The sequence below is a fragment of the Psittacula echo genome (assembly GCF_963264785.1).
Source record: "Psittacula echo genome assembly, chromosome: 4".
NCBI lineage: Eukaryota > Metazoa > Chordata > Aves > Psittaciformes > Psittacidae > Psittacula > Psittacula echo.
In genome coordinates, this window is record NC_137738.1 from 75,216,385 (window position 1) to 75,241,296 (window position 24,912).

General features: G+C 41.5%; 1 protein-coding gene across 2 annotated transcripts in view; it reads left to right on the plus strand.

Moving 5' to 3' along the window:
* The window catches only part of FILIP1 (filamin A interacting protein 1), a gene marked incomplete at both ends in the record, with an annotated part of 59,756 nt that extends 34,844 nt beyond the window's left edge, over nucleotides 1–24,912 (plus strand). The window contains 3 exons of one of the 2 annotated variants that reach the window (XM_080616339.1): nucleotides 7,711–10,513; nucleotides 16,801–16,858; nucleotides 24,872–24,912. In XM_080616339.1, the coding sequence (XP_080472465.1) occupies nucleotides 7,711–10,513; nucleotides 16,801–16,858; nucleotides 24,872–24,912 (2,902 nt within the window). Of the gene's footprint in view, nucleotides 1–7,710; nucleotides 10,514–16,800; nucleotides 17,008–24,871 lie in introns of those variants that run through there. The other variant, XM_080616338.1, reaches the window with a different exon arrangement.

A 24,912-nucleotide genomic window follows, 5' to 3' on the forward strand; every position in this document is an offset into this window, starting at 1 on the left:
GGAAGCGACACTCAAACGAGGACCTGGCACAACCGAGCAACCGAGCCACTTAAACCCCTTCCACCCCTCTGCCCCTCCGAGCCGCAGCGACGGCTCCACCCCTTCCCTGTGCCCCGGGAGGGAGCGCACAATGCCGCGCCGCCAGTACAGCCCCCCCGACCCCGGCACAGCCCCCCCGGACCGGCACCGACCCCGCGGCGGGGCGCAGCCGTCACCTTGCGGGGCGGGGGGACACAACAGCGGCGTGAGGCGCCTTCCCTGCGGCGGAGGGTGAGCTGGAGCGAGCCCTCTCCATTGGGTTTGGGGCTTGCTTTTTTTTTTTTTTTTTTTTTTTTTTTTTTTTTGGTAGCTTTTTTTTTAAAAAAGGTCTAATTATAAGGTAAGATAACTCAGTTTATTATTATTATTTTTATTATATTTAATCTGAGCACTGCTAATTGCTCCCGTACATGCGCACTGCACCGGTTAACCGAGAGTGCTGGACACAAGGCTGGAGTGAGGTCTTGGGGGGGAACGGGATGCCCGGGGCAGCCCTGCTCCCGCCGCCGCGGCTCCTGCTGGAGCAGAACACGCTAAGGCAGCGGGAGGCCCCGAGCCGGTGTTAGCGAGTGTTTGGCTGGAGCCTGGGAGCTGCTCCCGGTGGGGTTGTGCTTCGGAACTGCCGCGCCCGGACAGCGCGTCCAGGGGTCAGAGAAGGATAGCCGCTGCTCGGAGACAGGTTTGGCAGATTCCATCGCTCGGCTGAGTGCTACTGCTTCCTTTCCTCACAGATGCTGTTTGGATGCATTCTGCTCATCTCCTTTCCCCTCCCCTGACCTGCGAAATTAACGTGGATATCATAATCGGGGGGCTGGGAAAAAAATGACTGTCCAGTTACAATACTATTTTGTTGCCTGAACGGGTTTTGGTGTTTTGTTCTTAAAAGGACTTTAGTGCTTTTTATACGTGAACAAGGTATTGGAAAGGTGGTGGGACACTGAATCTAGTAAGTGTTCTTATTACAAAATACGGCCCTTAGACACTGCTCAGTTGAAGTAAGACAGTTTCAACACAAATGAACTATTTCAGCACACTGAATTTTAGTTTTTACAAAATCAGAGTTAGAAATAACAGCAGGAGGAAAAATGGTTGTAGAAGACAAGCAATGTGTTCTCCTAAGTAAAGAAAGCATTTAATTTCTTGAAGTGTAATTTGGGAACTGTCACATAATTTTTGAAGTAGCAACAGTATTAATTTGCTTTTGATATAATCTGCTACAAGCACTTCTCAAAAGTTAATTCAGCAGTGAAGAATATGCAGGTTTGTACTCTTCAACTTTATATAGGTGGTAGCCACAAAAATTTGTCTTTAGAGTTACTAGAACCAATAACTGATTGTTTTTACTAGTTTTTATTTGTTTTCAGAGTTTACCCTGTGCTAAACTGAACAGCAACTCTGGAAGTTCTGTAGCAGGGTCAGTCAAATATTTGTCTCTGTTCCCTGCCTTTCAAGTTTCATGGATAGAAAGGAGAAAGTAACACAGATGTGCTTTATTCTTTTTCTTGCTATGGGGTCTTATCTAATTTACATCTTTTCTCCCTCAGTTGAGATGGATATGAGGGGAGGACTACAGCTGATGATTTGAAAGTGTTACTTAATTTTGAATTGGCCAGCTTGAGTGTTAGTCCTGATTGTTTTGCTTCCTAGAGAGCCTGACCACCTTTTGTCTCTCTTTGATTATAGCTGAAATACTAAGTGCTCAGAATCAGTGAAATTCAGCCTTTGGGTATCTCAGCCTGGCCTCAAACACAGAAGCACTCAGAAGTAGCCCTGGCATGCAGAGGATTTCCCGGTAGCTGTAGAAATAATCTTCAAAATCAGCTGTTGTACATTAAACAGGAAAAAAAATGAAGAGGGAACTCTTTTATTAAGTTAACCACGTCTTGCTGGTTTTCATTGTCCCAGGACTCTAGCAAGCAGCCTCTCACATCACTTAATGGGCAGCAGCTTTCTAGCTACCACTAAGAAGTTATCCAGTCTTTGACTACATTTGCAGTAGCAAACTCTCTAAAGCTGAAGTGGAAAGATGAGCTTGTGTAGGCATTTACTTTTCCAGTGCTTCCTTGGGATTGCTGTGTGAATGGCAGAAATGCTGTTGGGCCCTTGGGAGGAAGCAGCCTTTATCAGTCAGCTCATCTTTAGAGTAACCAAGTCCTCCTTAAGGCACTTCTCTTAATTTCCACTTACTGGCCATCCACAGAATGGGATAGAAGTCATTACATCCCATTGCAACACACATTTCAGAGTTTAAATGGCAAAATAAGGTACTACAGGAGCTACAGTAGATCTGTGATGGCTTTGTGTGACAGCAGAAATGAGGAACTCTGTGGACCTCCAGGCTGTGTATGAACTCGGTGAAAAGGTCCTCCAGACACCTTTCCTGCTTCCCTTTTTCCCATGCTCTTCCTTTTATCTGCTGTTCCTCCCACTGCCCCTGTCCTGATGGCAGGGGGAATAGTTTTCCACCTCTCTCCAGACTGCCCTCCATATTAGTTCCTCCTGTGAGTGCTGCTTTAACCACTGGGAGACACCTTGAGGAGCGTGGCTTAGGCTGTTTGCAAAGCAGGAGCTAAATCAAGCTGATACAGCTGAACTGTGATGCCAAAATGTTCACACATATGCAAACTGCATAGGCAGCTCATGTTCTTTCAGGCCATCCTCTGGCTTGCCTTACCAGGATTTTCTCACATAGCTAAAAGCCCATTTCTACACTAGAGATGAGAAGCATCTTATTAGTATTTGTGATGTCTCACCTTGACGGAAGTACAAATGGAAAGGACAGTGCAAATACTAGTATAATTTTTCAATAAATGTGTTGGGGGCTTTTCACTTTAACATGCACTGCTTAAAACTTTCTGAGTTGAATGCTTTTTTGAGGGGAGAGGTGCATTTTTGGAAATCATTGAGCATCTTTTCCCTGATAACTGAAACTCCTTCATATTTTCTTGACATATTGTAAGCCCCTTTGGAGAATGGCTTCTCATATCAGCTATCAATCTGATAGCTGGGGTTTTATAGTTCCTATTTTGCTATATTTATTTCAAATGTAGTCATAAAGTTTATGATCCTTTAGGAGGCAAGAAAATATCTACTGACCACTATTTGTAATTTCTTTTGTAAATGTAGACAAGAACTAATGCTTGATTTTAGCTAAGGTCTTGCTACTGCTACTGCTTTTACCCTTTGCAGATAAAATAAATCCCATCCAAAATCTGGTAATGTCCATTGGATCTCTCCAGGTATGAAACCATTGCAATGTCTTTCAAAGCACAAAAGCATTATTCTCCAGCTGTAAGTTATAATTCATGTTGAAGTCTTGCTTTGGTCTGAGAAGAGACATTATGAAAATAGTACTGTGCATCTCCGTGACTGAACTTGACATATGCAGAAATAGAATGGGAAGCACAGTGCATGTGGTTAGTGAAGGCCGTAGCTTTACTGATTAAATTAATTGATCAGCCTTACAGGAACTGTTAAACCACTCTGATGGCTAACCAGCAGACTCCAGCAAGAAGCCCTTCAAGTGCTCTGCACTTTTCATTGGAAGGAGCAGGTACAGCCATCCGTGTTCTTTGCCACATGTCCTTCGGGGTGGACTCAGCTCTGCCTGTGTTGGATATGTCTTTCCAACATACCCAATGTGCTGTTTTACAGACTGTGTCTATGCTGTAACTCAGAACTGTCTCTTATAAATACATTGATGCAATAACAGGACTTTCTGGCGGCTGGCACATAGCTGAGGGCAGGGGGGATAGTACGGTTTTGGTCAGGTTTGCCTTAAGGAAAAATTGCCATCCACACCTGAAGGAGTGATTAACCTTGAGCAAGGCAGTCACCACAAGAACATAACCATACTAAAAGAAATAAAGCCACATTTCTGGAGGGATAGGGATCAGCAGCTGTCAGCATCCTGTCATGCATCTGATGATCAATCTGAAGCTCAGAGAAGGGAAGGGGAAGCAGAAAGACCTTGCACACTGAAATGCTTCGGCACCAAACCCAAAGGAAGGAGGACAAGGAGGGTCTGGCTGCTGCCCATTCATTCCCATCTTCCTCCTTGCTGGCGGCTTCCAGCACACCATTTATGAAGGATGTCTGGGGGTGTTTGGTTTTGACTGAGGTAGTTAACAGTTTGCACATACCCACACCTAAGGGTTTGCTATTTTATTTATCCAGTATACTCCCACGGGGAGCGTGGTTGTGTGATTGTCTTGAATGCTGGACAGTTGTAGGGCACCTGTTCTTCATATCCTGTGGGGAGGACACATAGCAAGAAGAGGGAGAGACTGCACGGACTCTCGTGGCAGCAGAAGACCATGTATCCAGGGAATGAATTGGGCTGCATGTTTCAACATGTTATGCGTAGTAACACATGGGGAAAAGAGGTGCTGTGCAGACCTCAGCAGGAGCAGGCGGTACAGCCCTCTCTCCACAGGGAACTGAAGCAGATGTGCTTTCCTGCTGTGGTCCGTATGCCAGGCCCTTGAGACTCTTCTTGACAAATGCAGATTACCCAATTGTGTCTGAATATTTCTTCCCATATCCAAAAAAAAAACCAACAAACCAAAAACCCCAAACAAGCCAAGAGTGCAGTTGCTCTGGATAACACATTGTGCTGTGAGTCGGAGGTGGTTTTGTACTGCATTGGAGCCTGTGCAGGTCTGCGTGACTTACCAAACATTAGCAGCAGCAGCAGTCAGATGGGAAGCCTGACAATAAATCAGTTGTGAGCATCAAGAGGGGACATCACCCTACAGTCCCTGATATTCCAGTTTAACCACTGAGGTGTGAGAATTGTACAAAGATGGAAAAGCATGGGCAAGCTTAAACTCAGCTTTATTTTAGTGTTTAAAAGTAACACCAAAAAGGTGTACATTTTGTTTATTACTTTGGCATCTGCACAGATTTGAATACTGCTTTCCTATCTATCCCTCACAGAACCAGATTTTAGAAGCAGTTTTCCTGCACATAGCAAACAGAAATATTGTCAAGTATCTCCTGTGAAAGTTCACTTGTTGAATCTAGGGCAGTCTTGTTTCACCATGTGAAAGCTGAGGCAGGATAAAATGCTGCAAGGTGCTTCCTGCCTTGTTTGGCACAGACACATTAGCAAATTCACCTCCTTGTATAGGCACAGTTGCAGTGCTTTATTTTTGCTTTTCTCGGAGAGGCCAGGCCTGTTATGCCCCACTGCTAGCTCTCCTGCTAGGTAAGACAAGGCAACAGAAGTGCTAATGTGCTCTCTTCTCTTGCTCAGTCTCATCCCTGGCATTTCTTTGTCTTAGTTTAACAGATATTTGGGTTTTTTTTCCAGTGTCTTTCTTGGCAGTATTCACCAGTAGACTCTCAGGTAATCATGGGGGAATGTGTGGCTACTGTATCATTTCTGACTCTGCTTAGCAGCCTGGCTGGCATGTACCACCTGTAGCAGCCGCTGGGTGAAAATCCCATATGTCCTTTATGAACAGCCTAAGAATTCAAAATCATAGGCAGTTTTCAGAGCATCTCTAGATAGGCTGTCAAGTGGCAAAAGTGGTAAAAAGAAAACAAAAATCTGTCTTTGAGTTTGTGTCTGGTTTTTTTTGAATTTATAGGGATCACCTTAAAAGTTTCCTGTGGAACAAGGGAGGCTGGAAACATTCTCTGTTTTGAAGCTCTTTTATTCTTGTATATATATATTTGTTCATGACTCTGAGAGATGGGTCATTTAGAGCACCACCAGGTTAGGGCACATTATTCTGTCATGGTAAATAATATTTTGTGGAAGGCTGCATACTATTTCTTTAAAAATGTAGCCTGGGGGAGATGAAGGAGAGTTCTTGGCCAAAGCTCTTGCGTGAAGCAGTGTGATAGAGCAGCCAGGGAATGTATTGCATGCTAATAAAGTTCCTTCTTCAGTGTGCAAAGTGCATGCTCTGTGAGTGGCTGCGGGTCCTTTTTTACCTTTTGACACTCTAACTTGACCCATAATGAGACATCCACTAGCACGCCCTTTCAGTGCTTTCCAAAGAGCTGCCAAAGCTACAGAGATTTTTTTGAGAATAATCTGTGACCCAGCAAGGTTGGGTGTAAGTTTTGTTTGTTTTTCTCTCTCCTGCTGGTTCCTACTATTCTCTTAATCCCACATCCTATCCGACTCTTGTTTTCAAATGCATTCTTCAGCCTTCTCCTTCCCTACCTACTGCATCCTGTGTTCTGCTTTCTGACTTCCTTCTCTTTTCTTACAGCTTTTCTTTCCAGTTCCTGTTCATTCTGTTCCCCAGGAGCAAGGAGTAGAACATTAACAGTTGCATATTAACTGAGTTAATATGGCTGTTGTTACGAGTCTAGAGGTCAGGTGAGGGTTCCGGGAGACATCCTTTGTGTACAGCTTTGTGCCTCGGAGCTATTTGCACCGCTTTGTTGCTGGGGCAGCAGAGAAGAATGTATATCTGTGCTTCACCCATCACCAGTTAGTTCAGCGTTTCAGATAATAATACTTACAAAAGTGTTCAAAAGCTTCAGACATAGGGTTAGCAAAACAAGTGGATTTGAATCATCACACGTCGTGATAAGTGATATGGGACTTGAAGATACTTCATCAATGGTTTGAAAAACATGTCCTTGCACAGTAAACTCAGCATGCATACCCATGTCTTTTGTAAGTTGTACTGCTACTTTTGCAGTAAGGCTCTTACATTAGTAGCTATATCTCTGTGTTATCTGTATCTCTCGCTCAGTTGAGCATCACCATCCTCATAAATCTGTACTTACAACATGTGCAAGGACTTCCTCACTGATGTCAACATATCCTAAATATAAATCACAGATATAAATTATTTATATTACTAATACTTTCTCCATTGAAATGTTGCATGAGTAAGGCTGAAAACATAGGTCTTCATTATCTTTATAAGGATACACCTAATTTGTGTATTGTGAGCTTTTATACTGTCTGAAAATCAGCTTTACAGACCATATAAAGAAGAGCATTTTCCAGCTGAGGTTAGTTATAGCCAAAGGTTTGATTAGTCTGATCCTTGCAGTCCACGAAATCTACTATTGTAAATGGAGATGTGCCTGGAAGAAGAAACCTTTTAACGTAATAGTCGCTGTGCTGGCAAATTTGTCTTCCTGCTAATTTCTTATGCCTGTGATGCCCAGATGGTTCTTAGTTGTGTGCTAATGTAATCTTCTGTCCTGCTGGTTTATTTATAACCAGGCTTGATCCATTTGTGTATGACTGCATATAGCAATTAGTTTTCCTTTCCTTATTTTACACGATTTTTGTGTATGCAAGACATAAGGAGGAATCCACCTTGTAAAACAAGTTTTGTATAAAATGGATTGGTAAGTAGATACACCTGTCCTTTTAGGATGTGATAAACCTTTACCAACATCATCCTAACAGAAATAAATGCAAAAGAATTGAAATCTGATGTATTTGTTTTCTAGCAATGTATAAAATGTCACTGCTTTTCAGATTTCTAGATGATTTTATATAGTTTTCAGTTAACTTTTGTAATTTAAAATACTTGGTTTGGGAAAGTGAGTGTAGCAGGTAGTTATTTCTTGAAAGACTACTAGGTTACTTATGGGGGAAAAAAGAAAATGAAGATGATTTAAAAAATGGAGAAATACGCCTATATATATATATATATATATATTTTTGTTTCTCTTCTTCTGTTTCAGGTTGAAGAAACTTCTTGAGCAAGAGAAGATCTATCAAGCCCGGAAGGAGAAGGAATATACGAAGAGACTCAATAAACTAAGGGAAGAACTAGTCAAGCTCAAATCATTTGCACTCATGCTGGTGGATGAAAGACAAATGCATATTGAACAACTTGGTCAACAAAGCCAGAAAATACAGGACTTAACCCAAAAACTAAAGGAAGAAGAAGAAAAGCTTAAGACTATTAGTGCAAAAACAAAAGAAGATGGACAAAAACTGATGAAGTTAGAGGCAGAACTTGAACACAAAACTTCATCATTTTCTCAAGAACATGAGGAGATGACTGCTAAACTGGCTTATCAAGAGTCACATAATAGACAGCTAAGGCTTAAGCTAGTGGGGTTGACTCGCAGAATAGAGGAGCTAGAAGAAACTAACAAAAATCTTCAAAAAGCTGAGGAGGAACTTCAAGACCTAAGAGATAAAATAGCGAAAGGGGAATGTGGGAGCTCTAGCTTAATGGCAGAAGTGGAAAACCTCCGCAAGCGTGTGCTTGAAATGGAGGGGAAAGATGAAGAGATCACAAAAACCGAATCCCAATGTAAAGAGTTGAAAAATAAACTGCAAGAGGAAGAGCACCATAGCAAAGAATTGAAACTTGAAGTGGAAAAATTGCAGAAAAGAATGTCAGAACTAGAGAAGCTGGAAGAGGCTTTCAGTAAAAGCAAGTTTGAATGCACCCAGCTACACTTAAACTTGGAGAAAGAAAAGAATTTGACTAAGGATTTGATAAATGAATTGGAAGTGGTGAAGACTCGAGTGAAAGACCTTGAGGCATCAGAAAGCAAGTTGGAAAAGGCTGAAATAAGCTTAAAAGATGACCTCACAAAGCTGAAGTCATTTACTGTAATGCTGGTTGATGAACGAAAAAATATGATGGAAAAAATAAAACAGGAGGAAAAAAAGGCTGAGGTTCTAACCAAGAATTTTAAAGTTGAGCAAGGGAAAGTTATGGATGTAACAGAGAAACTGATAGAAGAAAGTAAGAAATTTTTGAAACTGAAATCTGAAATGGAGGAAAAAGTGTCTAGTTTGACAAAGGAAAGGGATGAGGTAATTAGCAGATTGAGAGGTGAAGAAGAAAAATCCTCTGAACTAAGCTGCAGAGTTAACCTGTTAAAGAAAAGAGTTGATGGTATGGAGGAAGTAGAAAGAGAAATTACAAGAGGTCGAACCAGGAAAGGACCAGAGCATGGTTGTCATGAGGACAACAAGATTAAAGAACTTACCATTGAAATTGAAAGACTGAAAAACCGTCTCAAACAATTGGAAGTGGTTGAAGGAGATTTGATGAAGACAGAAGATGAGTATGATCAGCTAGAGCGGAAATTTAGGACTGAGCAGGATAAAGCTAACCTTCTTTCTCAACAGCTGGAAGAGATGAAACTCCAGATTGCTAAAACCAAAGCAATAGAAAAAGGTGAAGCAGTGAGCCAAGAGGCAGAGCTGAGGCACAGGTTTCGTCTGGAAGAGGCCAAAAGCAGAGATTTGAAAGCAGAAGTTCAAGCTCTTAAGGAAAAAATCCATGAGCTGATGAACAAAGAAGACCAGCTTTCTCAGCTCCAAGTCGATTATTCAGTTCTGCAGCAAAGGTTTATGGAAGAAGAAAATAAAAACAAGAGCATGGGTCAGGAAGTTCTGAACCTAACAAGAGAGCTGGAGCTTTCTAAGCGTTATAGCCGTGCTCTGAGGCCCAGCATAAATGGACGAAGAATGGTTGATGTCCCTGTGACGTCCACTGGCGTGCAAACAGATGCTGTAAGCAGTGAAGCAGCAGAAGAAGAAACTCCAGCAGTGTTTATAAGGAAATCCTTCCAGGAGGAGAACCACATCATGAGCAACCTGCGGCAGGTAGGTCTGAAAAAACCCATGGAGCGTTCTTCAGTGCTTGAGAGATATCCTCCAGCAGCAAATGAACTTGCAATGAGGAAATCTTGGATACCATGGATGAGAAAGAGGGAAACTGGGGCTCAGGCAACTCCTGATAAAGGGGCCCGAACTCACAGTCAAGCGCATCCTGGGGAGGTTGTCCTTTCACCAAAGCAGGGCCAACCTCTTCATATTCGGGTGACACCAGACCATGAGAACAGCACGGCTACTTTGGAGATAACCAGTCCAACCTCAGAGGAATTTTTTTCAAGTACCACTGTCATTCCTACTTTGGGAAATCAGAAGCCACGAATAACCATCATTCCCTCTCCAAATGTTATGCCACAAAAAGGAAAAGGCAGTGAAAGTCCACTGGGCCGAGATCGTTCTATGTCTCCAGTCACTATAACAACATTCACCAGGGAAAAGTCGCCAGAGGGAGGAAGAGCACCGTTTGCTGACAGACCCGCATCACCAATTCAGATTATGACAGTATCAACATCCGCAGCACCGGCAGAAATCTCTGTCTCTCCACAGTCACAAGATATGACCATGGGAAGGGCTGTCTTCAAAGTCACACCAGAGAAACAAACCGTCCCAACTCCAATCCGCAAGTACAATGCCAACGCCAACATTATTACAACAGAAGACAACAAAATCCACATCCACTTAGGTTCCCAGTTTAAACGCTCTCCCAGTGCTGCGCCTGATGGCGTGAGTCCTGTGATAACAGTCAGACCGGTGAACATAGCAGCAGAGAAAGAAGTTGTGACTGGTACCGTCCTTCGATCACCCCGGAACAATGTGTCCTCGCGACCTGCATCAAGCAAGGTGACAAGTACTATCACTATAACACCTATTACAACATCTTCAACCCGAGGAACACAATCAGTGGTAAGCAGCATAGTCCTGTAATACAGTCTTCATGGTAAGGAGAACGGCAACCATAGGTTGGGTTTGAAACACCAGCAGGAAAAAAAGGGAGGGTGAGGAGAAACTCTTGACTTCCCTATATTTGTTTCAGGTACGAGCTCAACTATAAAATCAGAATTTGCCCAATTCATATATTTTTGAACCAGTGTTGGACACTGGCATTATCACTGGCATTATACTTTTGGCATTATCTCCTAAAGGGGTAACTTTCAAAGGAAATCCCTCCAAAGTTCCCTTAAAGTTATTTTCATAATGGCAATCCTGTAAAATTGCAAGTGAGAGACAGAGAGGGACAAAGAACGATGGAGATGACAGAGCAGGAAACTGTATTTTTATTTTTGGTGAGTGCAGTTTCTGGCTTCTGAAAATACTCATAATGATCTCTGGCCCAGCTGGCAAGCCTTTAGAGTCTGATCATGCAGACTGGTATTTCTTTGTTACAATCCCATTCTAGTTATAATTAAATTAGTAAGTGCTGTAATACTGAACTCCAAAGGAATAAATAGGCAGACATGGTATCATTGCTCACAGCTCCAAGCCTCTTTTCCACCACTGAATAGTAGGGCTGTTTCTGTTCCTTTGAAATTCTCAACTTCTGTAAGTGCTGTATTACAGTAGTGCTTCCTCTGAAGGAATATTTTTTGCTGTATTCTCTCTGTGCCTCTGTGGTGGTACCCTGGCTTCTTTTGCATACTAAAATAGTCCTCCCCCCAGGTTTATTACAGGACATAGCTTTGCATTGCTTTAGTTGAAAATACCCTGGGAAAGAAGAATTTAACCAAAACAGAAAACCAGCAGTACTGTATTAGTCCAAAAGATTATTTAGCTAGACAGAGCCTGCAACAGATGCTTAGAGGAAGGTTATTTTAAGTGGGTAAACACACAGTTTTGGCAAAACTCTCAGTGTCTGTTCCCAGTTTTTGGCAATAGGTGGGTATTTCTTTCTGAACCAGGGCCTGTAGCCACATCTTTGTGTTTAATAGACTGTGGCAGCATTTTCTTCTGTTTATTCTTCTAATTGCTTTTTGAACTCATTTATACTGTTGTTTCCACAGCATCAGGGGGCAGTGAATTCAGCAGTTGGCTCTGGGAAAAACGCTCTTTTGTTTGATACCTTCTATGCAATACCTTCATTGGTTACAGCCTCTTTCTAGTATCTTGACAAACACTGAATAGTCATCCCCTGTTCATTTGTCTGTGCCTCTCAGGAGTCTGCAGACCCCTACAACACTCCTCTTCAGCCATCTCTTTCAAAGCTGAAATGTCAAAGTGTATTTAAGATATATTTCCACACTTTTGGAGAGAGGCTGCCATTCCTATTTAAGCCCTCTGACTTAAGAAAACTTGCATTCGTCATATGGATCTATTTGGGGTTGCACATGCATGCTCTCTCTCTCCCCACATACATAATGTATTGTAGATACTTTAGACTGTTTTCCTACATATTAGAGGCAACTGTTCAGTCCTGAATTAGTTCATTGACAAACTCCTTTGTCTTTCAGAAGCTTGGAAAACTTCTTTTTTTGAGTTCCTCATTCTTTTTTACTAGATATCTATCTCTACTGTGATGATGCACTGAACCGTGGCAGACAAAACTTTTCTGTTTTGTTTTCATCTGGCTAAAAAGTGGCTTCTTTCTTCACTTCATTCTCCCTGATTTGGAATGTAAGGAAATGCTTCAACCATAAGATTTACTTTATCTTATGCTTCCCTTTGTTTTTCAAGATCCCTAGTTAGATGAGCAAGGGACTTTGAACAAGCCTTAATATGCCTTGTCCTCCCTAACCCCCTGAAAAAAACAGAAGTTGTATATTCACCATCTGTTTTGCAAATGACTACTTTGCAAACACATTTCAGTATCCCTAGTCAGAAGAAACAAACTGTGATCATTCACTCAGTAATCTTATGTTGTGGTTTAAGCCCAGGCGGTAACTCAGAACCGTGCAGGCGGTAACTCAGAACCATGCAGCCGCTCACTCAGGACACCTTAGAACCCAGGACACCTTAGAAGAAACCAACATTGATATAATTTTGAGAGTTAAGTTCATAAACTCAAAAAAAGCAAACTGATCCACAGCTGCTTTGTTAGCTCACTGGTTTTATTTTTTTCCTTAACCCTCCTCATCCGTGATGCTTTGTACAATGTCCTAATGCGGTGCCAAGCTAGCCAAGCTACACAGGGGAATATAATTCTGAAATTCCTTGCTCTCATCTGTTGCTATAACAGATTTGCAGTCACTGTTTTCATATTTGAAAACATTTAACTCTTCTTCCAATCTGAATTTATAAGGTTACTTTCAATACTGCAAGTGAAATTAATTCTAAGGTGCCCACATGGTACTTCTAAAAGTTTAGACTGAACTGTGCTGTCTCCCTGCACAAAACCAGAGACTGTGGTTTTGTGATAGACCATCATGATTTTTTAATCCCATGAATCCCATGGATTAAAAGGTGTTAGGAAAAAAAACCAAACACAACCCTTTGCTGGTAACTTCCTTCTGTATGATAGCCTATGGATTTGGGTAATTACCACAGTAGTGGAAAAAATGTGGTTTGGTCTTTCTTAGCTTGATAGAGTCAAACCCACTCCCAGGAAGATACTTGGACTACTCTAGCAGACCAAGCAGATGATTTTATTTTGTTTATTACAGACGGACCACAGCATAACCAAAAATGAAAGACTATGAGACCAGAGGATATGAAGACCAAAATGAGCCTGAAACTGTAGCCTGGTTGTTAGTCTTGCCTGAGCACATTAGCCCAAGTCCTTGTTCCCAGGACAGTTCATACAGTTTACAGTAAAACCCCCACAGAATAAAAACAAATATTATGTGGTGAAAAAAAACAACCCTGTGTCTGTATCCTGTTTTTTGATTTAGACCTTATCTTTGGCTGTAGGATTTTGGATCTTCTTTGACTACCAGGATGGGTGTCAGTCCTGTAATCAATTCAACTCTGTGCTCCCCACTTCCTTCAAGCCTGACATCCAGCACCAGTTGTTTATCCTACCAGGGTACATAGTGAATCCCATGACATGCAAATCTGGAGGAAACAGAGGGAATCCTAGCTGCAGCAGAGCCAGTGTAGTGGCACAGCACCAACCATGCAGAGCGTCCTGTGACCGAGGCAGGAAGGCATGGCTGAAAAGCTGTTGGGTGCCAGAGCTAACTGGGCACATGCTTACACAGCTATAAGACTACTTTCATTTTGGCAGCATTTAGTTTGAGACCAGCATCTAAATTTAGTTTGTTGTAGGTGTCCCACATCTGCTCTAATCTTTTGTTGGAGTTACTAACAATCTGGGGCTCGGCTCACTTGCTGGTATAGGGGTGCATAGTGCTATATGCATGCCCTATGGCAGCTGAGACATGTGCATGAGGCTGGTAGATATTACATGGACCTGTACCTTTCTGCAGTGGATGCTGACATGATACCTCAGATGGCACGAGATGCCTTAGTGCAGGAAACTGAGTCAGTCCCTAGTCATCAGTTCTCTTGTTAGCACTGAGCCTGCGTGCTTGCTCAGCTGAGACCTGTGTGCTTCAGTGTGAGCTGGATTGCCCACTGAGCTCCACTGATGGTATTGACTAGATCTCAAGTCTCACACTTTCAGGATTCAGTTGCCTAAATACACTTGTTTAGTGTCATTTTAAGTGCTGTCAAGTAGACTGCCTAACATCCAGCTGCTTTATCAGAGCTTGCACGTCTCCTTGGATCCTGTCTGAACTACCAGCCCCTGTAGCTTGAGCAGACCAGGGCATCTCAAATTGCACTAGTTATCTGTGTCAGCCACTGAACCTAGCCATTTCTATCTAGTGCAAGCTAGTCCCTAATCTGATGGGAACAAGTACTGAACCTTTGTTATTAGAATCTTCCAAAACTGAATGTGTGCAGGAAAGCACTTTTTTTTTGTGTAGCAATAAAATGCACTAAGCAAGATCTGTTATAAACTACTAAAAAACCCTACATGGTAAATGTGCTGTACACTCAGATTGCTTTTCTTCCTTCAATGGCACTGTCCAATCTTACTGCAAGCTCTCAGCTTGACATACCTGCCAGTGTCTGCAGCGAGTGCTAATTATTGACATAACCAGCTTAGCGGCTGCGTGTATTTATCTTGTGCCCAGTAATGTATTTGCTAACCTTGCTCTGGCCCCCTGTGCTGTTCCAGCACCATGTACTGCCAGCTCAGAGCCAGCCAGCATCACTGCATCCCGTCGGGCTGCGTCTCTGTGCCGGCTGCGTACGACTTGGTTTCTGGTTGGAGCCACATTCCTGTATCAGCCAGAACACAGCAGCCTACACACAAACAGGGCTGGAGGGAATTGCTTAGAGCTTGGTTCTTGGAAGAAATGACCAAGAGGCAGACGGTCATGTGGGTTCTCTGCCACAGGCACTACAGACGCGTACCAGAGTGTCCTCTGCTTGCTTACCCTGTCACTCTTGCCAAAGGCTTGCTGAAGAGCCACCTTTGTGCCATTTCACTTAGCGAACACAAAATGCTTTTGCAGCTGCAGCTGCATGTGAAGCAGGCATTAGCTTCCATATGCTCAGCATGTTAGTAGGCTGTAAGGAAGGCTAAGAAATTTAAAGCAAGATAGAGTTCTTTTCAAAGTGTGTTTGAGTGATTTAGGCTTGAAATTAGTAACATGAAAGCACCCAAATCCTTAGTTAATAATTTGCATGTGAATAAAGCTGAAGAAATGCTTGAGATTCCTGCTACTTCATTTGATTGCCTCATGTTTACACACTGTGGAACTCTTTCAGAGAGTACAAGATGTTTGTCATTTGGGTTCCCTGGGATGTTGACATATTTTCCAAGGCTGATGGAATGCATTTGCATGTTTTGCCCTACAGAATTGTATGGGCCTAACTTGTTTTGACATCTACATGTGAGTTCCATATTAGCCTTCAGACTGCTATTGTAAATGTTGCTTTTAGTTATTGCAAATGGCTTCCTTCCTGCCAGGCAGACAGCATTCAAGTTTTCCAATTGTGATTTTTTTTGTGTGTGTGTACACATGGGGTTTTGAAACTGTTCTTAGAAGATTAAGGAATGGTTTTCCTTTGAATACGCAGGATGCAGACAGAATGCTCTGATGCTACTGGCTGGAAATCCTTCAAGAGAGAAAAATGCTGCTTCATGGAGCATTTTTAAAGAGCATTTTTAAGTAAATGTGCAAATACATGTTGCATTTGACACAATCCCGTAATCCAATCTATTTCAGCAGTTTAGCAGTTTTATTTTGCTTACATGTCATAAGTTGCAGAATTCAGTCATTTAGCAGATAGGTCTAGCTAGGATTCCAGGATCTTACGAGAAGTGTTTTCTTTTGTGAGATCAAGGTTTTTTTCCATTATCTGCACAGAAAAAAGCCACATAAGAAATTCAGCTGAGACACTGAAGTTGTCACCATTAATATTTGTGTCTGTATTGCACACTGCAAAAGATAAAACACATTCTCCTGTCAGAATTGTCATGGTTATAAGTATTTTCTTTAGGTCATGGTCCATAAGGGTCCAGGTGCTCCTTGTGCATTTATGCAGTGGGATTGGGTTGCCTAAATGTGTGCACTGATTGCATTTTCAATCTATAGGATAGCCAGCTTGGCCCCCAGCTGGTGCTCCAGAAGAGCACAGATTGCTAATAGGAGCTGTGTTGGGTCTGCCAGCCCCATGCTTGCCTCCTCAAACACTTGGGCCATTTTTAGTTTTTTTAAATGTATTCTGAATTCTGCAGTTTAAAGCAAAGTTTAATTTTGTCTGTAATGCTGAGAAATCTTGCTCCAGCTCTGGAAACACAGCTGTTACTCTAAGTTCAGCATTAGCCTCATGTGGCTATACTGTTTTAAGGGCCCATGCTAGTCGCTGTGTAAGATGCTAATATAGTACCTGTGTGACAGCTAAGCCAGTGTAGCCTCTTCAGTAGCCTCTAAGGTTGTCTTGCTCTGTGTCGTGATGTGGAATCAGAGTGTTGCAGGGATTTCCATCCCTGTGACATCTTGATACAAAACACCCAACCTCAGCTCTGGGAAACTCATTTGATCCTGACTGTGCCTTTGCCCCTACCCTACCAGTATGTGCTACACCCAGGTTCCAAATGTGAACATTAATTTGCTAATAGGTATGATTTGGGACATCATTGTTGCTGGAGAGCTAAATGAAGAACCAGTGAAAAGCATAAGATGAGCATATATGAGAAGTAGTGCTGTATTCATGTCATTTCTGTTTGTTTCTCTCCTTTGCAGACTGGACAGGATGGGTCATCCCCGAGACCTACACCGACCCGCATTCCTGTGTCAAAAGGTATGAAAGCAGGAAAGCCAGTAGTGGCAGCCCCAGGAGCAGGAAATGTGACAAAATTTGAGCCTCGTGCCGAGACTCAGTCTATGAAAATAGAACTGAAGAAATCTTCAGCCAGCAGCTCTGCCTCCCTGGGCGGGGGTCAGGGCTGACGGCGGTGGCTCAGGGGGTATGTTCTGCAGGTTTTACTGCTACCATGGAAGTAGCCCCCGTCTGCGTAGTTGCTCACATTTGCCTGTACTAATGAAGCTGTCACTTCCAACAAACTAATAAGTGTGTGCAGTGACTACTTAAGTAACAACATCCTTCTGTTTCCTTACTGAAGTCTAAAAAAGAAAATTAAAAAGTAATCATAAGGCAGTTGGACACCAGGAAGATTTTCAGCCTAAGAAGTGAGAATGAGGCAACTGCACTAGATCAGTAACCTTGCTCAGGAATTCTTAATGATAGACTTGGCCACTTTTTAATAGATAAAGGAAGTTTGTCCACTTTTACTAGATTGTCTTCCACCTTAACAAAGCACTTCCCACTTTTGCTACTGCATGGGGCACTTGCCTTCCTGCCTGTGATCACATTGCTGAGATGCCACATTGCCTGGGGAAGCAATGCCAGGAGACTGCACTTGAGGTCCTGTTTTAATGAAAGCTAGTACTCAGGGGTGGGAGGGAGGGGAAGAGTGAAAGGATGGGCACTGTGTGACTAGCCTTCTCTGTAGGAGTCTCCATCCAAATCAGCGTTTCTCAGTGGTGAGCTGCTTTCTGAAGGTAGTTACAAAATTCAAGGGGGTAGGGAGGTTGCACAATGTTCAGCAGCAGCCATGCTAAACAGCAGCCATGCTAAACAGCAGCTGTTTCTTCCAGAGGAGGTTAATGCTTGTGAACAGTACTTACAATCAGGTCCCTGACTTACGCACACTGGCATACTGCTAGCTCAGAGATCTGATGAAGGCAACTGATCCAAAAGGTGTTTGGTCTCTAGAAAAACCTTGAGAAAACACTCATCTGGCTAAAATCAATACAGTCCATTTGTGCCTGCTCCAAAGACCACTAAAGGCTATGAAGCAAGTCACTCCATTGACTTCACTCGGTATTCAGTTTTCCTGGCTGGGTGAACTTGTGCTATTTTTAAACCTTAGTTGCCAAGCATCCTTACGTCTCAGAGGGCAAGTCAGCACAGACTGCTGCTGGCAGAACTTGCTATCTAAAGGCACAGCTCAGGTACAGACAGTGAAAGAGAGAAGGTTTGGTATGGAAGTTGCTCTCAATTCTCAGTTTGAAATATTTTGTCTTAGATACAGACTGCCTCACAATGTCATAGTGATTCATTGTTTTTCCTTCCCTCTTTGTGATTTCCTCATTTATATGTTTGTGTTTTCAAGCATGTATTAAGGAATTGTTCCAGCATGGAAATCGTGTGGATGCAGATGATTGTTATGATTGTTTATTTAATAACAGTAAAGTTATTAAAGGGCATTCCAGTAAGTGATCTATTTCCGCAGAAGAAAGTCACAACCAAAAGAAATTGAGTCAAGCAGATTAATAAAGGAGAGTTTTAAACATGCATAATACCTCAGCCACCACAGCAAGCTGTAAAGGATCCAGTGGCTAGGAATAGCTTTCAGAAGGCGAGGGAGGAAGACCATCATTAAATAATAAATACAATTCACAGAAAAGAAAATGCACCAGTGGGTGAAATATTAAATGGATTTCTGTCTGGGAGAAGAGATTTGATGGAAGAATCTGCTACGGAAGGTCAACAAAATGATAGTCAATCCAAGTGTTGTTTAGTCTTCGGTCTGCACTTTGCGTTGCTTTCCAATTTAAGATCCAGATATGGCCATTATCCCAGCATAAACATGGCATTTCATTATTCACATGAAGGGCGTTTGGTCTGTGTTGTAAAAGCCACTGCTGCATCAGAAAAGAAGTAGTTTTCAATTTTTACATGTGTAGCACAAGCAATACCTGTTAATGTTTTGGTTCCTATGATATCTGAAAATCAGATTTGTATTAGTAGCATTTTTCATAACACTCAATTCTCAGTATTTCAGGTAAAAATTGGAAACTGGAACTAGCAACCAACGGCAATTACTATGCCAGAAACACGTTAGATCCTCTCAACTAATCCTTTCATGTGTTATCACTTAAAAGCTTCAATTTGTCAATAAATTGTTGCCAAGATCTTACTGTTCTTATTGTAATGTAGACTTTTTTAGCAGATGTTTGAAGGAAACACATTAAGAGCTTTTTCTTCCGGATATTTACTCTAAATACTGGCACTGAAGCAAGTCTTCAGGTCAAAACAGACATTTAAATAATATTGGTAACATGAGCCCCAAGCTAATGTGGCTTGATACAGTGATGAACTACAGCTGCCTTACGCCTTCCTTTTCAGATCCTTGCTTCAAAGAAATGCAGTTCCTTAGTTAACGGTTGTTCTATCCAAGGCAATATCCTACGTGTGCCTGTGGCTGAAAAATTTGTGTTGCTTGAGATCTAAGAAACTAATTCACCTGAAGAAACAAGCCAGCCTTAGCAGTACCTGAAATGCAGGACACACAGATCAGCACAACTGAACCCAAACTGCAGGCACAAGCTGGGGATTACTCTTGTAGAGATGGACATGATGAATTCCAGACGGGTCAGATCATGGGTCCTGTTATTTTTCCTAGGGGCAGCACAATGAAAAGGAGCTTTTGCTCCATAGCAGGAGGCTAAAGAGTTGGAATCAGGCAACTGGTTTAAACAGTAGCTAAAAATAGGTATTTGTTGTACTCATAATTTTTAACACCTGTTTTAATTGACCTGAGATTCTTGTTTCTTAAAGGTAGAAGAAAGGTAAGGTGAAGCAAAAAGAAAGCCTATACTTCAGATGTCTTAAAAGTTGAAGCATAACTGCCTTTATTATACTGGAATTTCCTCTGAACTGAAGACAGTTATGTTTAGTGGCTATAGTAAGAGTATCCATTCAGTAGGTCAGCTCCAGAAGGCAATTTAGATGGCCATGTCTAAATACAGTACCTAAGCCCCAGAGGCATCCTGAAGATCTTCCTGAAGTTCTTCCACTGCACTTGTCTAGTCAGTGTTTCAGTTGTGGCATAACTAGCACTGCAGCCTCTGAACCTGACTGAGATCCATAATCTAGGTATTTCCTCTTAAGGGCTTTAAGTCAAGCCTCAGTTTCATGGTCACGTAAAGTCAGGATGTAACCCCACACTGCAGTCAAAAGCTGTAGTCCTTTCTTTGTCACCTCCAGCCAACAAAGTACTTACTTCTATGTAGCTGTCCTTTGAGCTGGCACAAGTGTTTGAACTTAACTGAGGAACTGATCTGAACTAAAAGGAATCTGGCAAAAAAGGCAAAAAGGCTTTAACATAGCTTAGTTCCAGGTGCTTGGGTCAGAAAAAGAAAGAAGGAAGGTATAGGAAACAAGTGACTGTTTTAAAGTGCCTGTGGTATCATGAATGCCTCCTAGTAGATCAAGTATTACACAAATGTAGGGGTAGTGCTGCGTATTTTAAGAAGCTTTTGACTGAAGCCTTTCTTCAAAGGTAGGAGACTGGTCCCCCTTCTCACCGTTATCTGAGGAGACTCAAACCCACATCAGCTCCAGCCAGGTTCACCAATGGCACTGACAGTTGAGAGGGAAGAAGGTGGCATTCTCATTCCCTCCTATAAAGGCTGTACTGTTCTGCATGGAGGGCTTCCCGTATTCATTGAGCAGGAACAAGGGAGTGGTTGAGCAGTCAGGATATTGAATTAAAAGAGCCCCCTGGATTCTGGTCCCCGTTCCAAAGGCTGCCTTTGAGCCTGGCCTTTTGAGAAAAGAAGGCTTATAAGATGAAGTGTCTGGCTTCATCCATCCCTCCATCTGTCCTTCGCTGATGAATGAGATTGAACACATCAACCAATTTCAACAAAACCTGACAAAGTAATAGAGGTCTCCAGACCAAGAAGTTCTTCTAGTTTTATGAAAAGGGTGACAGAGAAGAGGAACAAGACCTTAGCAGTGCCTCACCGCATGGAAGAATGTAGCATGAGCTCACCTTCATTCTTCAAATGAACAACATCAACACATGAGCACAAGAGAGTTATGTCAGAAATAGCACAAGGAAAGCTTTGTTCAGACCTCAGATTTTACTAGGCACCAAAAAATTGAACTCTTGATACACCAATCCATAAGAAAATATTAGGACTTTTATTTACAGGGCTTCTTGTGTATTCTACATTACAGGAGTACAATGCAGAAACCACGCCTTCCTCTGCTGAAGTGATCATCTGAATGACTCATCTTCATGCTTTTTCTTTCCTACCTTTTTCTCTGTATTTTAATGAAATGGAACAGTAGCAAATTTCACTAGCAAAACTTAAGTAGCAACTTAAGAGTAATGCTAATAGTTAGAGTGCTTCATCAGGAACTGAGCTGGCTGAGAACGCATCTCCGTATTTTTGGTGGGATTTGCTGTTAGTTGACTGTGTGGCCATATAGGCAGTCACGATAACTCAAGCCCAACAGTGGGAACATATGGCTTGGGACAGCAGTAAGGTGGAGAAGGGGAAGAGCAGGGAGAATGCCAACCCACTCATGAGCAGCATGTGTGGACTGAGAAGGTGCGCCCTCAGTTCTCCAGATAATCTCTGTGATTTTGGGTGACATGGTCTAGTATGTTGTCCCTGCCCATGGCAGGGGGGCTGGAACCAGATAATCTTAAGATCCTTTCCAACCCTATTCTATGATTCTATGATTTTAAATCTAGCTCCTAATCAGAAACTTACTAGTTTTCCGCTGCGTTACCTAGATTAGATCCTGTCACCTGAATTACTGTTACATACAAGTGTTGCTAATGTAGTCATTAGCAGAGCAATACATTTGAGTAAGTGTGACTGAAAATGAGGGAGCACAGAACTTCAACCCAACTGCCTGGGGGATCCTCTCAGATCAGTATATGTGCTAAGTAAATAATAGCAGTTACACAGAGATTTTGATTTATTTTGCCCATCCTTTTTCCTTTCATGACATCCATTAGTGTGATTTTTTCACAAAACAGATAAACACTTTGTGGCTCATCAAACCATGCCCATACAGTATGCATGTCACCATATTTAAACCTCAAACCACTTACAGCTCGTAGTAATTAGCATCATGTGAGTCGTCTCTGGAGTCACATTAGTATGTTGATTCATGCCAACTGGATGCCAAGTCATATGTTACTGCCTGAAATATGTGACACGCGCTAAAATGTGCCCAATGAATATTTTATATATATATAACATGAATATTCAGCAATTCTGATCAGATCTGGAAAAGCATGTCTTTAAAGAGAGTAAGCTACTGTCCTGCTGGGTTTCAGGTGCCTGGCACAGTCAGGACAATTTTCAGACCAATTATATATTCCCATCACACATCAGTGGCCGATTTCATTGAGTCACCTTGAAACCCGTATTTTGCTGGCAGGACTTTCTGTGAGCTCATCTTTCGAACTAGTTTTCATTTAGGAAAATGTTTTGATCCCCTGTGTCACTGTGAGTTACCCTTTTCCCTTTAATTTTGCCTGAGCTCTCTCTGGCAAAACTATTTGCAACATTTCTCATTGTAGATGTTAACTTCACTTTGAATCTTACTCCCTACACACTGCTCTTGGCTTTTTGGAAGACGCAATCAGGGTTAACCATTCTCAGATGTAGAGCTATCAGCTCTGAGAGTCAGGTATGAATGGTTCTTCACTTAAAAAACTCTCTTCAGGATTTATAAAATAGAAATACTGATGTAAAATTCTCTTTGTTCCTTGGGCGTGCCTTGTCTGTGGTACATACATTTTTGTGTTATCTGGTATTATTTGTTTGTATATATTGTAAGAAGAAATTAAACTTCGTATGTTAAAATGTCAGTTGATGTGCTTCATTATATGAACTGGTATTTTTCATAGGCCAGCTGTTAGTGATGTGTTTCCTGGAGAAGTTCTGATTTACATCAGTGGGACTGAAAGCAGAATTAGCAGTTTTACATTAACTTTGCTTTCTTTTCCTGTCATTAAAATAAATTCTTCTGTTTAAGTAAATTCATCGCTCCTTGAAATATTGATAACTATAACCCTAGGAAAAAAATATGTAATTGCATCCTAGCGATCTACTAATATTCCTACAGAGGTTGGTCAAACAGAACTCTGACAAAATCTGTCCTACTGTAATTTTAGCTTAAGAACTGCTCAGACACCTTTTAGTAAGTGGAGTGTGTGTGTGCATGTGTGCGCATAATACATATATTTTTACATATATAAGCATTTCAAATATAAACAGCCAATAGACAAAGTAAGAGCATACATACATGTGTGAGAAATGAATGAACAAATGAATACCAGAAGTGGAAATGACTTGATTTTTCTATTATTTCTCCTACTGTTTTCTGCATCATTGCTATTCTTGGTCTGTAGAAAGACGACTGATTCAGGAGCCTGCCGCAGTTTTGCTGTTCATTCAGTGACTGAGCCTTTACAAGGAGCAAGATATTTTTCTGTTACCCATTTAGTTTATAGAATTTTGTATCTAAACTATTAATATGTATTATGTATAGTGAATATTGAGGAAAAATTGTTTCATATAAAGTTCGCCTGAATCCCATTGAAGTTAATGGGAGAGTTCACCTGAGGTTACAATCTGATATTACGTAAATGCAGCTTTTTACATCATGTTCTGCAAATGCTTGGAGTTAGAGAACAGCACTGTTTCTAAGGTAAAATCCTACTGTAGATCCTTCACATTCATTGCTCAGATTTGGTAGAACTGGTATACATATCTTGTTGAAAATCATTTGTTACTGATAAATTATAGGGAAAATAAATACTTTCTATTTGGGAAATTCTATCATTTCATTTGCCTTAACATACTTTCTTCAACGTTACCTTAACCCTGCTTTTCTGAGTCACCATGTAAGAAAAGCAGCACTGGAATCTGCCACCTAGTGGCAAAGTTCTGGCATAAAGAGTACACGGAAAATTATTTTTTTGGTGGGGTTTTTTTTGTTTGTTTGTTTTTTGTTTTTTTCCTTCTTACAATGTAACTTAATTGCAAATATTAGTTAGGCAACAGACAAACGCAGAAGTCAAATGTGAAAGGGAATAATGATACAATTAGTGTAATTTCTTGGGTCGTGTAAATCATAACAAATCTTCAGACTATTAAGAGAGGAAAGAATCTTAAAACTACTTTCAATTAAGAAAATAAGTATGTCTAAAAATGTATAATTGCATGTTTCTAGTTAACACTGGTACAGTTGTATTATTTGAAATGCATAAATTACACCTTTGCAGAGAAAAATGTCATTGACAGCTAAATTCTTACATTAAAAAGTTGACTGTAAGAGCAGTGTATATAGATAGATGAAGAGAAGAAAGGTCATCAGTATTTCGGCAGAGCTCAGAGATTAATCAGGATGAGGGATCTCCTATGTTACACACAATGCAAAGTGGACTTTCAAAGCCAATGCCAACACTTAGTTTTGCATGCTGTGGCTGAAATTTATCCCCATTAAAGTCAGCAGCAAAATTCAAACAGACTTGCTGAATAAAGCCAGCATAGGTTTCTAACACAAATTTAGATGAGAAATAACCCCATACCTCCTTCTCATCCCCATTTCAAAATTGCCAGCAGGTTTACGATGGGTTTGATTAGAGAGGATAGAAGAGACCCATATCCAGGTCTTCTTTGGGTGTGGGACTGGAACCTGTGTGTCCCAGTTGTTTCATCCATTCAACTGTATTATTATTTTTCCCTATGGACAACCAAATGATGGTCTTGACATTGAAGTGGAAGCCAAGGCCCTCTAAGCCCTAGTCTGGTACTAATTTAGTTTCTCTTTGTAGCATTAGCCAGGACAGTTTTATCAACCGGTGATGTGCAAGTAAGTCTGTGAGACTTGCCTAGAAGAAAAATGCTTTGCAATGCCATTGTGTTCTTTAAAGTAACTTGTAAAATATTTGCAGTTTCATAAAATCAAGTGTTTTGCTCTCTTTTCTTCTAGAGAGTGTCATCATTCACCAGTTGCGCATGAACTCTAGATGA